We start from the raw sequence: 18,299 nt of genomic DNA on the forward strand, positions 1-18,299 counted from the left end.
CGCGCGTATCATGATACAAAAAAAGACACCAGCGAGTAAGTCAGCAGTAGTTGGGGAGCGTTTTCCATGCCTCTTTGTTCCCAGCTCGTAGGAAATCAACCAGGTCAGTCAGACCTGCTTCTTTCGCACTTGATAGACTCTCTTTCGAGTATGAAAGAAGGTCCGGGGCAGACGCCTTCACAGATCCAATCTTTCGGAAAGCAAGATCCTGAATGTATTCCAGAATCTCAGGTCGGCCCATTTGGTTTTGATTACAAGCAGCCCGGATGACTTCAACAGCAATATCCTGGGGCCAGCTAGGTGGACGAAGTGGACCTGCTAGAGACATGCGCATCATGACCAGGTGAAGGATGCGAGCACTGTCCTTGGTTTGGCGGACAGTGGCAGCGACCGCACAACTCCTTTGCTCGCAGACGTTATCATTATTCCACAGAAGCCAGCTAGTCGCCTCGAATCGGTCATGCTGGGCTGCGACTAGAAGGGGTGCAACATGGCCAGCTTCGGTGGAATACGGCCAGCATCCGCGCTACGTAAGCCAGTCAAAAAAAGATGCTGGGCTTGGGTGGTATTGAGCCATCGCAGGCCAAGTGATGTGAGGAAGTGTATGGACAGTAGATACAATATCAATCCCACGGGCTAGCATGCGTATAGCCAGATCTTCAGTAGCAAATAAACATACGGAAGCGTAATGTTCATGTTTGAGCACGTTTGACAGATCCAAGTCCGGTATGGATTCAATCTTCGTCCAGCAGGCATTGAACAACTCAGAATTAATCACAGACATCTCAAAGATAGACTGCTGCCAGTCATCGGCCATGATGGAGGTAGGTTCAAATATATGCTCAACGCTCATTTCCGATAATAGTTCACAGGCAATATCCACTCTTTTTTCACAAAGTGCGAGGCGAAAATAACTCTGGCTGCGCTGTTGAAGCCACTTGCAGATATGGCTTTGCTTCGGACAAGCTGTACAAAGCAATCACTTGGGCAACCACAAACAGCAAAAGAAGCCGTATCTAGGAGAAACTGCTTGTCCTGTATGAATTCCAGGCTCGCTGAAGCTTGTTTGAAGTCTTTGTAGATTCCCCAAGAGATTGCCATGATTTCGGATGAGTGCTGAAAGAACATGCGAATTTCATCCCGGGAACTCTCGGGCATCCGTTCATCTTGTTGTAGAATGTTTAGGGCATGAAGGGCCATGTGCGACTCATACGGTTCCGCGTTGAGCAGCTGCTCGTATAGGTGAGCCATGAATTCATAATCAAGGTCATCTGGGGTCTTTGGAGACATAAAAGAGCGGTTCAAAATGGACTGCAAAGATGCTGCCAAAGGGCGATCAATGGGCCCGAAGCTTGGTATGTGGGGGTTATCTGCCGTCGAAAGATCCCAGGCACATCCCGCGCTGAGCGCATCATATTCCTCGTGACTTGCTGGCGAAAGCCAAGTCATCCTATCCTTTTCAAGATCGTTCATTGACCCTCCTTGTTCTGAGCCTGCGTCTTTGATCTTTTTATGAAGTCAGATGTCATACCTAGCAATCTTCACTTTCTTGATGGGCCTTACATTTGACATTGCGTCGAACTCACATATGCAGTATGAGGGTATGAGCTGGAGATCGATCATTCATGGAACGAGGGCTACCAATGGGCTGATGGATGATTTATGTAGTGAAAGGATTCCCAATTCAAAAGCAAAGTCGCTGGATCCTGTAACAGATAAAGGCAATCAAAATTACGGCGTAGTAAATGAAAAGGAAGACTAAGACATAGACCAATTTGTCGAAATATTGATCCATTATCATTGCATTTAGAACGTGAAATTGTTGCAAGGCTCAAGCCGATTATATACCTGAGTACGAGAGCCTGAGGCCGGGAAGTTCCAGCACTAACGCGAATACGGCTGGAGCTGAGCAGAAGACATTCAAAGATAAAACACCCGTTATAATTTAATATTCTAAGCATCCTCTTATTTGTCTATTGTTAATGTCTATCTTGAGTCCCCCAGAACAATGAGGAACTGAGCATGTTGAGGCCTAGAAAGTGGGGCAATATCTACTAGCCACATAGATTGAACAAGGGCAAAGTTGATTCATTCAGGAGCATGCTCTGAAGCGCTAGATGCGGAATCAAATTGAAACAGGAATCCTTTCGATATGCACTTAAGCCAGTCTTCTCGATCCAACAACTTTTGACAGCTTAGTATCTTCTCCACATCCTTCTGCGATAAATTCTCCCCATGGATCGAATGTTCATATTTCACATCGATCTCGGTCTTATTCTTCAAAGTGGCACGCAACAATAAGAATGGGGTTTTTTTCGCCCCAGGCCAAGTTTCGACAGATTAAAATAATCCTAGATTGCGGGTAAACCCCGATATATTGCGTAGAAGCTCCGTAGTCAGACGCTGGGTAGTCTTGATTCCTTAGTAATTTGCATATATAGTGACATAGAGGCGAGACTTTCTTACTCGTCTTGAGTGCAATACATTTTTTGCAGCTGCTCCTTTGATGTGGCGGTTCGTATTTGGAGGTTCAGGCGACATCTTGAGTTTGGACTTTGAGATGAACAAGTCGAATACATAAATATACTTCTTCAAAAAATACCTGTTTTAAGAATTGGCATTTTCTTGGCTTAAATAGCAAAAATGGGTTCTCCCGAATAACTGTGTTATACATTGAAGGAACTAAGTGACCAATGGCTTAAGGAGTCCGAGGCATCGCTGCATTTATACATGATTCAGTACATGGTACCGGCTCTTTGATCTTAAGCTAACTGGTATTTTCGAAAACAACTCCAACAAACATAATGGAAAATGTTGAAATGAGGAATTGATGTACTGGCTAGTACTGTGCATGTCCAATAGAATCGGTTGATTGATTGATTGAAGGTCCCCCAGATCGGTTGAGCGATCTCTGAGACCTATTGACCGTGATCTGGTGTGTTACAACACCCTACCCGTATTTAGTCCTAGTACCATACCAATACTCGGGCAAATTGGGCGAACGATGAACAAGCCTATCCCAAAAGGCCATAGCGGTAATTGACCGCTTCCCAAGTTTGACAGTACACCCCAAACACCATTGTAAGTGCGATATTTTAAATTGTGGTGTTTCAACCTATAAGTGTTCATATAAGTTTGTGTAAGTTTATAGAATATTCAAGTGTCAAATATATCACCCTATTGTGCCAAATCTACTTTGAGGTAAAATGGTTAATGCATCACCCTGTCGGCGTGTGTTTTTGGTAATAAATGTAAATAACTATTTATTGGGAGACCTATACTAATTGATACATTGTCGGGAAATCTTCTACCAAAGATCAAGTAGTCAGGTGTTCTCATTGTTGATATATAGCCACTTTATTGGTGACCTCACGCAGTCAAGAGGAGCAAGAAGAGTTTAGTTTGGCCGCAACGGGTTACCTGTCGCTGCGGTCGTAGACCGTGGCGTCAGATAGGCCCCGTCCGCGCTCCCTTGAAGGGAGGCAATGTGTCTGTATTGTAGTGGATTCTATATACAGAGGGAAGGTGGGAGGGACAAAATTGACACTTGACTGCCTGAGAGATGACGAGCTACCCACAGAGGCCATCAACTGACTCTCGTGAGGCAGTTGTAGGAGGAAGAGGCCCTCGGAAATGTCGGTGTAGATATCACGTGAGGCTACAGACATGGTGAGGCTACAGACATGGTGAGGCTACAGGCATTGTGAGGCAACCCCAATAAAACCACTCCCTTTAAAAAATCGTGGTGTTTGGGGTGAACTACGTTAGTAATCTTGATTAGGTGATCCCCACGATTGTTGGATCACCTAATCAAGTTATTTCTCGACGGTCGGAATATCTATCCACCGCTCCCGCATTGGGGATTATGCGCCGTTGGAGCGTCCAAAGGACCCCGCATCGTCACTCCTGCCCGAAACCAACCCTTGAGGGCCCTCAAAACCAGTGTTTTCCTTTTCATGTGGGTTGCGACGACTTTTATAATCGACTATCCTAATAAATTTTCGACAGCTTCTGCTCCCAATCGGCCAGATCCGGCCTCGCACGTATCGAAACGTCGATCACATCACCCATGGCTACAAAGGTTGTGGGTGAGAACTTGGTCGAATCCCTGGACATACCAGCTTCCATAAAAGACATATACGCCGAGGCTTGCGAAAATGATCAATCTATGGCAGAATCCCTGGCCATTCCTTCTGATCGGATATCTGCCACGCTGTTGGTGCAGGGGCGTGGAAGGGAGGTTATTGCCAAGATTGAAGAACTATCTTTGGTGAGAACGCATGACTCAATTCCAAAATTCTGGCTCTGACTTTGAATAGAATAGGCCGGCTCGAAAAGAACGCCGATTAGACCATACCGGGATAAGACCTGCTATCCAGGTCTTTTCTCCGGGAGTGAACATAGTTGGCCAACCTTATATGGCAATTATACCATTCTATATCAGAGGGCAAGTGACACTCGGGGAAGAAATAGTTCAGATGAATCGTTATTATCATGTATATGGTGCATGTCGATTGATCATCGAGAATGGGGCCAAATTGGGTGTTTGGGCGTACAAATTGGGAATTTAGCATATTCATATCATGGCAATACATCAAGCCCCTGGTGGAATCATAGCCCGAAGTTTTGTTGTGCAGAGATATATTCAAAATCAAAACAAGACCTGGTGGCGATATCATTCAAAAACCCCGAAACATCGATAGGTTGAGTCGAAATTTGCTCATAAAAAATGTCCGCAAATTCCACTTGAGTACTTTCATTAAAATTTCGAGATTCGTTTATATTCTCGGGGTATGCAGCATCTTCAAACTCCGAGGTTTGTGAAACCGGAATTTCCGGGGCTTCAACAGGACACTCCCCGTAATTTCTTATAATTACTGGGTCATGACATGGACTCAATCGCGGGTAGTTCTGTGGGCTCGACATCGATCCTGAATTCTTATAAATAACTTGGTAAATTAGCACAAGAATAAAAGTACTATTAGTACGATACAACTCACCATCGTAAAAATTCTGTAATTCGATGAAGTACGGGCTAAGGTCGCGCACGAGATCAAGCAAATGAACCTTACTTTGCAAAATCGTAACATGCATGTCTTCTGACAACAATTTGTCCGCGAAGTTTGTCATTTCATTGTATCGCAACCTTCGAAATTGGTCGATATGCAGACCAACGATAGCGGAAATTGCATTGCACATGTTCGGGAGATCGCATCGTCCTAGACGGTCGGCAATGATCTTTTCCAACACCAAATGCTTGAGGCCAGCAGATAAGGCTTTGGATGAGAAGTCTTTGCTGTCATATTTGAAGATTTTCTGGGCAGGCTTCCGAAGCAAAGAGTGCTCACAAATTTCTTCAAGCTTCGTCGGTGATACCTTGTCGTCTATCTGCTTATTCGTGAATTCCAGAGCAATCGATCTGAGTGCAAGGATCCTCAGGAGTTTATCCTCATTGCCAAGAAATCGATCCCCTTCCACGCGCCTTATGTGCTCCAGCCGAGGGTCCTCGTCGCAATTCCGCTTGCGAGGCAAAATATGGCTTGTTCCTTTTTGACAAACCTCCCAAGCCCATTCTGCTGATTGCTTGACGCGTTTCAGCAAGTCAGGGACATGATCGGGAGGAGTGGGAGCATTAAGCAGTGCTGGTGATACAATGCTCAGGGAGGAGTCTCTACCTGGTAATAACGGGCAAGTGTCAGGAGATTGAGTAGGAAATTCTAAAAGAGATGGTTGGCGCGATTTCGGAGATGGTCCACCGGGTGGATGTCTTATTGCTGTCGTTTGGTAATCAGGAGAGCCGGCAATCTGAGAAGAACGAGAAAATTGTGGAGATGTAACGTTCGGGTCTCCCAGAGTTTTCTGATGGCTGACGGCAGACTGAAGAGGTCTGGGTGACTGTGGGGGAGATGGGACGCTTGTAAGTTCGCTGGGCGATGCCTGGAAACTGGGAGTCTCCGCAAATAAATTATGTTGAAGACGTTGACCGACCCTCCTGAGTGTCAAAATGGTCTGTGTAGCATGAGAGTGAAGAGAGTGATCAGATGCATTCCGTATTGTATCTAGGGCCAGTAAAAGATCCATTTTGAAGTGAAGCAGAACCAAGTGTAGCTCGAAATAACAAACTGGGGAGTCAGGCGTCCTCTTGAGTCTCCGGCGCCAAATTGCACCCACAGTTGACATTACAACGTGATCGATCGTTCCCTAAGCCTGGGCCCATAGTCGAATGTTAGACATTGCAAAGTGGAGTCACCCGCTGGACCTTGGGATCCACAGTCGTGTATCCAACATGTCGATGCAGGGTCATGCTGTGAGGTAGTTGGCTGGCCTGGATGTCTGTGCAGAGCGCGATAAGCGGCTGGAAATTGCCTTCGGCATCTTTTGTGCGGGAACTGGAGATTCAGTCGGTGGGTCATATGCGAGCTAGGGGCGGTCTGCTGAAATGATTGGACTGGTCGCAAACCTCTCAGCCAATATTTATTGACCCTTGCATGGATGCTCCAGGTCCAGCAGAATTCTCCACAATCCGACAAACAATCTTCGCCCTACTAATTATTCAATTTGGGTAGCACGCTTGGAAACAACAGCGAAGCTGGAACTTGATTGGTTGCAAAGGGGTTTGTCGGTCCGCACCCAACTTGGGTTTAAAGTGTGTGGCAATTGACGCCGAAGCTGCATGATCTTTCCGGGTAACACCTCCAAGGAGCCAGCTGACAGATCCTAGGAGCAGAGCCCCTATTTGAAACCCACAGTTATATTCCTGAAATGTAGAATAATATCTTCGTCTGACCCCCGGGGAAGGGCGCTGGCGTTTTGATCGGTATTTATTGCTACTCTGTGGAGCATGGAGTAGCACCGAAACCAGTTCAATGAAATGGGGATGGGGCTTCTGGGGCTAAATTTATCTCGACCAATAAATGACAGCATCAGGGACTTCCACCAATGCATTACTGCTTTGCACCTGATGGCAATGAAGGACGAGCTAGACATTAAACATATCACTGTCTTCCTTAGCGCTTGATCTTCTCAATTGGCACTGTTAAACCCACTCAAGCCCTGTCGACAGCCTCAAGTGGCAGGACTCCGCTTGAAAGCTCCATGCATATCTCATTGGTCAGGGTGAACGCCTGCATCATAGGATCAAAATTTTTGTTCCCAGTTTCAAAGTGTGTAAATGAAGTACACGGGTTGAATCAATCCTGAATTAAATTATTTGTAGGTCAATCACTTCAATCACATACTATGTACAAGAAGAGGACCAAGTGATATCCGGTAACTCCACCCTTCCACGTAGGTAATTTCCATGTAAAATCAAATAATGCGCAATGGACTAAGACGAATTAAACTTGACACTGTACAGGTACGTGGTTTATGTTTACATTGTGAGCTTCCCCCTTCGTGTGCCCGGCGGATCGAGAAGGCGAAGTTATTATTGACTTCCAACATCATGTAAAACGGGCATTTGTCTCACTGACAGCACGGTCGGCGGTCTACATGAGTGAAGGTATCTCATAATGGCCTGGTAAGGGCAAGTACGCAGAGAGACGAAGGAAATTTTGCAGGATGGAGGCAAAATGAGCCCCGCGTTCAACATCCATGAGCTTTTTCCGGTATGATGAGCAGCTACGTCCCGGTTCTGGATACTCGCTTCTTGGCACTAAAGGAAGGCACCTCGGAAGCCCAACAGTCTTTTTCTTATTGCCATTTTCATTGGTCATACAATTTTTCCTAAGCGATTCTTCGCTGCAACAGGGGCTCAGTGGATAACAAGTCACTCTTGGACATACACACACACGCAATTCATTAACGCCCGGCGGCTAAGCCGAAAGGGCAACTATCGCTGACCTACTTTACATGTCATAACATATACAGTACTGTGTCTCATTGGAGCCCATACATAAAACCTTGCCGTGTGTGTCTTTTCAGCCCGCAGTGTCGCAGCGGATGCTCGTGGGTTAGTAATTTGGTTAGTAGGCTGGCTTGAAGGCGCTTCTCCAAGTGTTCAACATCCTATCTTCGGCAGTTGAAGCACGTCTACTACATACTAGGCCGAGACTGGTGGAATGTATCCCGTTGAAGGAGGGTATGCATTCTGCGCTATACTGTTTTGGGGGAAATGCTACGGCCATCCCTCTATGGCGAGGAATAGACAAGATGATTTCGCCCTGCCGTTCTTGGCATTACAATACTGATTTTTGGTCGCTTTCCTCGGTTAATGAAATTTCAGAATTCACGGCAGGATCGATTCGATCTGTCGCAGTCAAGGCTATCGGGGTGGCGTTTGAGGTCGAGGTACTGACTTGTCTGCCTTAGGACAATGGTACTTTAATAGAGGGGTCGATTGTTAACCTATCCCAAGTTGGCTTAGTTGATTACTTGGCTAAATTTAGCCGGTGACAGCACTGCCCTGCTTGTAGATCGGTAATGCTTAAAGAACAATTAGTCTTAACAAATTAAGAGTAACACAAAAATATGAAGTCTCATTTTATGCAGCATCAACAAACTTCTTATTGCTTTAATATAAGTTGACCCCTGTTGTTGGATCCACGCCATCTTCGCAGGTGGAGAACATAAAAGTTGATTACTATTTAATTAATGATGAACATCAAAAAGCAATCTACCGCAGCGATTGCACTTGACAGTGGGTGAACGTGTTCATATCTAAGTATGTTCCCAAGCTCTTGCCCATTGAAATAGTTGTCGGGCTAAATAAGTCAGTCAAGCGCTAAGAAAGCGGGGGCCTGTGCGCCGCTCGTACGTCATTACTACGAGGGCTAGAGTCCTGTTTTGAAGCCTACATACTCCATGTAGCTGCACACCGGCTCTAGGTTAGACAACCCCAAACACCTCTTGGGCCAATAATGGATACGTTAGACTGTAGGAATGAGGCTGTAAAAACTTTCGTCGGAGTAGACCTAACAACGACCGCAATTGGATATGCGTGGCACAGCCTCGCGCTAATGCACGGGATTTCACGTCGGTTCTGTGCTCAGGGAAATCAGCCGACGCTCTCGGTCCAATGATACATGACATTTTTGACCCTTGTCATGCTGGAGACAAGTTGATCTGAAACCTTCATTGGAGTAACTCTTTGCTGATCCAGCCGTTCGAATTTCATCTTGACAGGGTAGCTGCAGGTGGCGTAGCCGCCGTTGTAAAGTTAAGAAAGCGAGAGCTTTGCACCGCTGATAGTTCTTTCAAAAGCTAGTGAAGGATTGAGCGCCTAGGAATTACTTAAAGGCCACAAATCCAGTTCTTTTCCTCGGAGTATTCCATCCTTTCTTCATCCACTGCTGCATCTTCAAGAAATAACTTTTCCCCATCCTACCATCTCCACAGCTTAGAAAAAAGCATGGATTTCTCACAGACCTATGACCCGACTACCTTTCACAGCATCTCCTCCCTTCATGATGCCAACAAGTATTTTGGTGAAAAGAACGGCCTTTCTTTTGTGGAAACAAAGCTAAAGCCTCTTATTCTGCGATACGGAGTGGAGAATATCTTTGGGGTCGCTCTTGTCCATCGCCATTTCGATCTGGAAGAGGGAACAGTCCTTGTGGAGAAAGACATGCTCACAGCTCCCTGGAAATGTGATGGTTCATTCGTAAAGCATGGTGGAAGAATTATCCCAAACTCTTGGTTCTTTAAAGAGGGCACGCCTCACCCTTACGAATTCGGGTTTTTCCCTTACTCGAAGGCCGATCCTCCACGACTTGAACAGCATGCATCTTTTGTTGAAGACTTTTTTGAAGCTATCAATTTTCACGGGCTGGGTCAATTTGTCGGTCTCCGTCGACTGTCTGGACACGAATCCACAGGAATGCTGGAGTGCACTGAGGGTAAAGTGAACATCATGTTTCCCAGCAATGAGGTTAGTCTACTGGCTCTGGCCTTATTATACCACAAGTCTCATCATAGAACAGATCCCCTCCAGTTATCTCCAAAATGGAACAGATACCATGTGGTTTTTTGATGGCCAGCCACCGTTCAAGATGTACCGATGTGTCTGCACGAACACAGGCAGTTCGTCGAACCCGAACCATAATCATATCGACCAGGCTTGAAGCACACTCAGCAAAGACTCTATTGGTGATTGGAATCCTTCGGCTATTGGCCGATTTGCCCATGAGTTATAATGCATACTTTTCCGCTTCAGATCAACACCCTGAGTGAATTTTGACTGTCTTTCCTGTCATTTCAGTTGTTCGAGCTCTCCTTAGAGCCTATTATTCTGTGGTTGAAAACTACTGTCATTCCGTTGAGCCCCTAGCGCTAGTTGCCTTCGTGCTTGAAATAGTATTCACAGTGATATATTTCGAATTAAATTGTGTGGAGCCAGTACATAAATTTCTTTTGTCTTAAAAGTTCTAATAAGCCTATAAACCAGAGCGAGGTCAAGTGACTTTGTCTAACGCTATAATTTCGCAATTGTCAAACGACGTTCCTGCAAAAATTGAATCACGGCAGACCGATGAGTCATCTTTTGTGGCACAAGCAAGGAGTTCCCCCCTTACATAAACCTTGCGGGCTTCTTTCACCCTCCAAAAAGTCGGCATCGTTAGCTCTTTTTTCTTCGCGTTTTAATTCTGGAAGAATTTTGTACTATAATGACAAGCTCGCTTGAATTGCTCTCTGGAGCCAGTCGCCTTCGCTTGGGAGTTAAATGCTCGCTTGCAGACGAAGATCCTTGCCTCGGTGGCTCACATCTTGTTTTTCAAATTGTCTTTGAGGACTCCGTACGGTGGGCTGCTCGAGTAAACAAAGATCCCGGCAATTGGAAAAGCGAACTGCGTGCCGTTAGACAATTTCAACACATCAAAAGATTACGCCCAGAGATCAGAGCGCCAAGTCTTTTCATTGAAGAACAGCGCCCTGTGCTGTATTCGGAATGGATCAGTGGCGAACCGTTAGCAACCTGGAATTCTCAAATTCCCATGTTTAAACGCTATAGGCTTCTGGAAGACCTTGCAGAGTTTCTGTTGCAACTATGGACTGTACCTGTACCATCCGACGTGGTCCAGGGAAAAAGTTGTCTATACTCTGTCTGGCTCACGGAAAGTCTAGATCGAGGCCTTCGGCGAACTCTCGGTGGCACCGCTAGGTGGGGCAATGCTATTGACTACCTGATCATGCGGTCTATGATCCCAGATTATGCTGCCGAGTTTGATGAATTTGCCGGCTTCGGCTTTGCTCATGGAGATCTGAACGCGCATAATATCATGAAAAGCGACGACTTTCATTTGACGGGGTAGGTACATTCTGTTGTTTCCTCTCCTTTGCATGACAACATTCTAACATTGGACTCATAGAGTCATTGACTGGGACTGGATGTCTGTGGCACCCCTGCCAGCTATTATTCATCATCCTTGGTTCATAGCAGACATTCCCGGATGGAGAAATGACGGTGTCACAGACGGCGAAAGCTTTGTGGATGATCGCCTATACCTCGAGACTTTGGTCAGGATGAAAGAGTCTTCCCAAAGCCTTCCTCTTAGGGCGTCGACACTTCTGGCTCGGTCCAGGAAGAGGCTATTTTTCCAGTCAGCCTTCCATTTCAAAGACGTCCATGAAAAATTTGTCAAGATGCACTGTCCGCGAACAGAAAATAACATCAGAGCTGCGAGACTACAGCTAGATACAGTGCTTACTTTGTATCCAGAGTTAGGGGACAAAGAAGGCGTGCTGGAAATCAAAAATATACTGGGAAGTAATGCTGAAAAATCAGACCCATGAAATAGTTCGGCTGCTTGTTGAAAAAGTACTGAACTGACGTCATTGGTACAAGTAAAAGGGACACTTACGGTTTGTTTATTCTCACTGTTAAAAGAACAAGTCGGTTAATCTCAAATGAAAAATTATACAGCATCAGAAATGGCGTCAGTCGTCTGTAGAAGATCATTGGAATTCACATCTTTCCTCATGTCTGATTTGGTATGCTCAATCCACAAATACTTAACCCTCTCTCGTCCAACTTCTGAAAGTGCGCTGAAGCTAAGAAATTTAATCAAAAATTGCGAGATTCAGTGTGATCCGGCAGGTGCTTGCACAATGGCTCTTCCAATTTTTTGTACTCTTGATCTAGAACAATTACTGTGGAAGTAAATTTCCATCAAACAAGGAAGTAGGCCGAAGATTCCCAGTCAAGAATCCCTTCTAAATTTCCACTATCCACGATAGTAGTAGTATTGACTGGTCGCATTGAGTGAAGCTATAGCGTCGGATCGAGAGCTTGACCATGCATCGGCCGTACCTCACGAACGAGGAGGTCGTGTCTTTCTTGTCAATGCGATCAACGCAGAGTTTATAGGTATGGAGACGCTAAACCGCAAGAGATAAAACCGACCCGAAGAGGCAATGTCTGCCGTTGACAGTACACCTCTTAGGTCGATACTTATTCTGTCGGATTCAATAGTCTCGTAATAACAGGTTACCTAATGAAAAATGAATGGTTTACTGCCCCTTCGTACATAATTGGTATGTGTCACGAGATTCAATCTCTGGCTCACATTGTAGAAAAATAAGTCATACTTGCCTAATTAGGAAGTAGATGCTTTCTTGAAAAGATCGCATTTCTGAAGGGTTTGTGTCTATTTTGATGCTTCTGAGAAGCTTTGAATGTTCAAGTGACCATTTATGGCAACTGCGCAGCTTTGCCAGGACTACCAAAGCTGAAGGGGTGTGTCGGAACTAGACCTGCCAATATGGGACCGGAAAAAAAATATTCTTGTCCAAGTCCCATTTGCCAAGATCCCATGGGATTTACTAAGCGCAATGGGACTCCTATGGGATTCCCATGGGATCCCATGGGAATCCCAGCTAGATCCCATATCCCTTATTTCCTGCATAATTGCCTAAAGAGGAAATGGATTAATTAATGTAAATTACGAAGGTAATTTTGGCTGTTTTATATTTGTTTTACTAGTTACAGTCAGGGATATCATAAAGATATATATCTACACCCAGGGACTACTTATATTTTCCTAGCCTTATGAATCTCTACTTTTTTTCCCTAAAATTAGCTAAAATAGTGATTTTTAATATATTTTCGATTAGAACTAGTCATTTTTATCTTATTTCTTCTAAACTCGATATCAATATAAGAGATTTCCAGGAAATTATTAAAGAGATATATGTTAGCCTACTTATCACGTGATTAACTTCACTAAAAGTTAAACCCCTAATATAGGGGTTCAACTTGATTAATCCAATTCAAAGGTAGAAGAGGGGGGAGAGGGTTATTAGTAGTAATTTTCCTCTGTATCTTAAATCCTCTATACATAGTCAATACAGCGGAAAATTTCAACAAAGTTATGCAGTCATGTGATTATTCCTAATCTGGCTAGATCGAGTCCCATGGGATCCCATGGGACCACCCTTCTTGTCCAAATCCCAGAAGCAGAATCCCATAGGACTTACGTAAGTGGGATTTCCCATGGCTTAACGTGATCCACGGTCGCCCGAGCGACCCCATCGAAAATCCACTTCAATAATAATACATACTTTTTAACCACAACAAAAATGCCACCCCAACGCTCTGAGAAAAAAACAAAATTGATAGAGCAAGAAGGTCGCCTTTTATTAGCTATAAAAGCTATAAAAGATGGTAAATATCCCTCTGCTGCAGCTGCTGCACGATCTTTTGAGATACCTGTCTCAACTTTGAAGGCCCGGATCAATGGGCGCGAATCTGCTGCTGAAAAGAGGGCATCTGGTCACATATTCGCCCAAATTGAGGAGCAATCGATAGAGAATTGGCTACTTGATATGGACTCAAGAGGTGCAGCTCTTACTTTGCCTATGTTGCGAGATATGGCCAATCTTTTACTTAGTGCAAAGAAAAACACACTATCTACCACTGGTATCAATTGGCCTTCTCAATTCATCAAATGACACCCGAATCTCTCTACTCGACTCTCTCGTAAATACGACTATCAGAGAGCACTCTCAGAAGACCCCCGGATCATTAAGCCATGGTTTGATTTAGTTCAAAAGACCATTGAAAAGTGGGGTATTGTTTCAGACGATATCTTCAACTTTGATGAGAGTGGTTTTGCTATGGGTATCGGCGCAACACAAAAAATTATCACTTCTGCAGAATACCACGGGAAAAGAGCTCTTTTGCAGGCTGGAAATCGTGAATGGGTAACCACAATTGAGTGTATTCGAGCTTCTGGAAGTGTTATGCCTCCACTCTTCATTTTCAAGGGAAAAATGTTTCCAGAGCATCTACGTCCCTATCTCCTTTTAAACCAAAAAGGAACTCATCTGAATATGAGTGAAAATGGCTGGACTACTAATACAATTGGTTTATGGTGGTTGAAACACCTTTTTATTCCAAATATTGGGACAAGAGTGGGAAAATATTGCCTACTGGTCCTCGATGGCCATGGGAGTCATTTGACCCCCGAATTTGACCAACTTTGCGAAGAAAACCAAATTATCGCAATCTGCATGCCTCCTCATGCCTCTCACCTTTTACAACCTTTGGATGTGGGCTGTTTTTCGGTTTTGAAGAGGCTTTATGGAGGAGCGGTTTCAACCTTAATGCGGAATGGAGTGAACTCTATTGATAAGGAGGATTTCCTTGAAATAATCGCAGATGCGAGAATTGGTGCTTTTAAGACCTCTACTATACAAAATAGCTTTTCAGCTAATGGATTAGCACCATTCCATGCTAATAAAGTCTTGGAAAAGCTAAATGTGCGCCTGGATTCTCTTCCTCCTTTCGAGATCATCTCTCAAAGACCACTCTCTTCCGGTAGTGATAGTGATCCAAATACTCTTTGGACTCTCTCAAAATTCACAAAATCGCAATCTCGGATCAAAAAAGGTCTAGAATCTTCTTCTTCAATCCTATTCTTCACCAACAAAAAGGGAGATTGAGAAGACCTACAACATGACTATCAAAGTGGTCCACCACCATATTTTTCTCCAGAATCGCTGCGCCCAGCTAGAGGCAACCAATAAGAAACAGACCAAAAAACGAGAGACAATACCAAAGTTTACTACCCAGAAAGGCATCTTTGGGGGTCTAGAGGGTGGTGAAGATGATGTGGTCTACAAGGATGAAGATGTAAGTAAATATATATATTTACCAGAGGTATCTACAAATGCGGTTGTTGAGCCTACCTTACCTTCTATGCCTCTAATTCGGCGGCAAGTGACATGTTCTGGGTGCGGGATAGAAGGGCATACATATAATTACTGCCCTACTCGCTTTAGATAACAAAATTATGTCGTTTTTGTGATTTTAATAGTCATTGAAAATTGGTGATTTTTGAAAAGTTGGTGGGGTCGCTCGGGCGGCCGTGGATCACGTTAGTCAGAATCCGCACATAAGAACCATGGTTCGAGGGCGGGTAATAATTCAGACAATTACACGATTGAGTGCGGACCCTATTGGTCGATAAATTACGTCTGTTTACGTGAGCCGACAGGGCCCGTAAATCACGTGCATTTCCCAATACCGACTCTTTATTGATTATTATTTCGTTCGCTCACTGAGCAGGGAGGTGAGCAGGGTGAGCATGGAGAAAACAGTTATCCAATGTTGCGTCGACGACGCCCATAATTTACCTCAGCGTTGCTTCTCAAACGGCGCCCCGGCTGCCTCCATCGAAGCTGGAGAGATCCGTGATTTGATACAGAGCGAATCTTTGACCACATCACAGATGGCCGCAGCTGCCGAGTGTAGCAGTAATCGCAATATTATTCGCTCACGAGATGACTTTCGTTCATTCGCCAGGTTATACCCCCTTTTCCAGTTCTTCCCCCTTTTCCAGTTACAGTATTCCCCCTGAATCTCGTCTGGCTTATCCCCCCTGCTTTATTGGGGCCGTGTGATCCTGTGATTATGGGGCTAAGTAGGCAGATTAGGCAGGTGGCTTGTCGATCACCTTTCGCGTTTTCAGGGGCTTTAAAACTCTTCCTTCGTCGGGCGCGGCCGCATCCTCCGTCCGTAAAGGCTCTATATTAAATCAAAAGACTGTGGCCCTGTCACCGATTATAAACTTTAATCATGTGGCAAAAAAAGCAATAGAGATAATATTTCAGTCTCTGCATTGACATCAAGATATGGAAACTTATTAAAAAGGGAAAACCCGTACCGAGACTTGTTCAACTGCAAGTATCCCCACCTTATAGCAATATCGTTGTCCGGTTTGGATAGAGCAGGTTGGAGGCCTTCTCTATCCGTACATCGATCAAGATTGTAATGAGACTTTCGGGTATATATTAAGACCCAATCAATCAGCTTTTTTACAACCAGCTTTAACAAGACCAAGAAGATCAAACTTCCCCCCAATATCTGTCAGCCACCTATATTCACATAGCTATGCAGCTCCATCTCGAAGGGAAATACTTACAGCACAATCCTGTGCCTGACGCTCAACCAACACACTTCCTTCAATCGATTCCGTTGGAGCAGCTATCACCACACTGGCAATAATTGCACAGACGAGGATGAAAGGCCTCATTTTGTAATAACTGGGGTTTTTTAAGGGCCGTAGGCTTTGGTGTTAGATCCCTGTGTCGAATGAGTTAGGACATTCACGCCAGAATAGATACACGGGCAAGGCAAAGTACTCAAAATCGAAACGAATTGTCGTGCAAGGGAGGACGAGCTTAAGAGTTACAACTGGAGAAGTAGTGCCTCAATTTTAAACCGAGCACTCGCCCTTTATTTCGCGCGACATGCCGCGAATATATAGAGCACCGGAACTCTCAAAGCTTAATGAGCCAGACTCGCGGAATCTAACTCAAGGTTCACCCCAACAAGTTGGTTCGCTTATGGAATGTGGATTTTAGTCTTTTTTGTTCTAGTGATTCTTAGCCAGCACAAATAGTGGTATCTTGGAAACTTAAAATACTTGACTAGCGTAAGATCTGCGTTTTGAATAACTGGCTAAGCTTGCTACAATTGTTTTTGCTGATTTCCATACTAAATCTTGCAAAATCCCATTGCGTTTTTGATAACAAAGCTACTCGACGGGGCACACATGATTTGGTGTGTTACTACCTATACTATAGTATTGGAATTTGGCAGATTTCACTCCACAAGACTCCACATAGCACCTTGCCTGCAGAAGTGAAGTGGAATTCAAATGGGAAAGGTAAGGGAACTGAAATAACTTAACAACGTCGGTATACAGTATGTACTATAAGTAGAGGGCCGATCCCTGGGCCGAAATATCCACCACTAGATCAGGCGATCGAGATCCCCGATCAACGTGCCAAAATAAATTCTGTAATGGCGGTGAAGAATACCTGATCAACCGCGCCTTTCCCGATGTAGCCAGCTGAGCGCGACAAAGATACAGTATACAGTGGTACAGAGTCGGCTCGCTGTTACTCCTTTCTCCACCTTAAAGTAGTGGTGAATGATTTTAATATCTCTTTGGAGGCTACTTGTCCATACCTATCAATTGTACGAGTCAGAAGGGTCTTGGCTATCAGCTGTGTGTAATCTGCATTAAAACCGTTCACCCAATAGAGCACGACCAAAGAAGTCGGCAATGATGACTGCGCCTTCGCAAGATACCTGCCTACGGCCAACATGCGCATCCGATCGGCTTTATGTTACGAGGCCTCTGCAGCCACCAACTAATCGAAGGCCGTATCTATAGCAAAAATAGAACAATTTCGCCAAAATACGTAATATGAAGGAGCTGGTAACCGCGGGTCGGCCTAAGGTCTATTGCCATGAGACCTGCTCATGGCCAATCGCGCCCCTACAAAGTTTTTAGACCCCGCAAAGTCAGAGTCTATACTGTGCTGACACTACTAGGCTAGTCATAAACCAATCCAGCTTCTTTGCCACATTTCTGGTGGGTCTGTAGTCTCTGTTTGGTTGGCGAGGACCACCCGCCCGGCTACCCAATCAAAGTATAAGGCGATTGATAAGGTCCACCATGAAGAAAGTAGCCTGAATCTAAGTTAGATGACGCCTTAATCGAGATTCATGTCTCGGGGGATCTCGGGCGCCTGATCTGATGGTGGATACTTAGCCTTGGTATCGGCCCCCTAGGCGAGGTGCTATGTGGAGTATCGCGCACTGTGGTGGAGTATAGAATCTCCAAGTGGCAATAGTATAGTATAAATACTGAGTACAGCGATATGTGTGCATGGTCTATTGTATTTTGTATTTAAGACGAAATAAGGGGTTTGCAGATCTCTATACAGATCGACATAATTTTACGCGGAGCCTGCTGGTCACAGTGAGACACCTAGGTGTGGAACACTTAAGATCCCCTACTCGTAGGTGGTTTGTTTGGAAGGTGAAATGTGAAGACCAAAGTGTACTA

The 18,299-nt window shown here is 44.8% G+C and overlaps 5 protein-coding genes across 5 annotated transcripts; 2 read left to right on the forward strand and 3 right to left on the reverse strand.

Annotated features, from left to right (window-relative positions):
• Positions 1-40: 40 nt before the first annotated feature.
• N7520_009668 (uncharacterized protein) lies at positions 41-817 on the reverse strand (the record flags this gene model as incomplete). Its single annotated transcript, XM_057143602.1, has 2 exons — positions 41-526; positions 680-817. 2 exons carry the CDS (start codon positions 815-817, stop codon positions 41-43), a joined length of 624 nt encoding a protein of 207 aa, XP_056992890.1.
• Positions 818-849: 32 nt separating this feature from the next.
• N7520_009669 (uncharacterized protein) lies at positions 850-1,473 on the reverse strand (the record flags this gene model as incomplete). The annotated part of the gene is made up of 1 exon (XM_057143603.1): positions 850-1,473. The coding sequence occupies one exon, from the start codon at positions 1,471-1,473 to the stop codon at positions 850-852; it is 624 nt and encodes a 207-aa protein (XP_056992891.1).
• A 3,409-nt stretch (positions 1,474-4,882) lies between these two features.
• On the reverse strand, positions 4,883-6,081 carry N7520_009670 (uncharacterized protein; the record flags this gene model as incomplete). The annotated part of the gene is made up of 2 exons (XM_057143604.1): positions 4,883-4,938; positions 5,001-6,081. The coding sequence occupies 2 exons, from the start codon at positions 6,079-6,081 to the stop codon at positions 4,883-4,885; spliced, it is 1,137 nt and encodes a 378-aa protein (XP_056992892.1).
• A 3,268-nt stretch (positions 6,082-9,349) lies between these two features.
• N7520_009671 (uncharacterized protein) lies at positions 9,350-10,061 on the forward strand (the record flags this gene model as incomplete). Its single annotated transcript, XM_057143605.1, has 2 exons — positions 9,350-9,868; positions 9,921-10,061. 2 exons carry the CDS (start codon positions 9,350-9,352, stop codon positions 10,059-10,061), a joined length of 660 nt encoding a protein of 219 aa, XP_056992893.1.
• Positions 10,062-10,604: 543 nt separating this feature from the next.
• Positions 10,605-11,249, forward strand: N7520_009672 (uncharacterized protein; the record flags this gene model as incomplete). Its single annotated transcript, XM_057143606.1, has 1 exon — positions 10,605-11,249. The coding sequence occupies one exon, from the start codon at positions 10,605-10,607 to the stop codon at positions 11,247-11,249; it is 645 nt and encodes a 214-aa protein (XP_056992894.1).
• Between the last annotated feature and the right edge of the window lie 7,050 nt (positions 11,250-18,299).

Source organism: Penicillium odoratum, assembly GCF_028828045.1.
Source record: "Penicillium odoratum strain IBT 22623 chromosome Unknown utg000006l_segment0_segment0, whole genome shotgun sequence".
In the NCBI taxonomy this organism is placed as follows: domain Eukaryota; kingdom Fungi; phylum Ascomycota; class Eurotiomycetes; order Eurotiales; family Aspergillaceae; genus Penicillium; species Penicillium odoratum.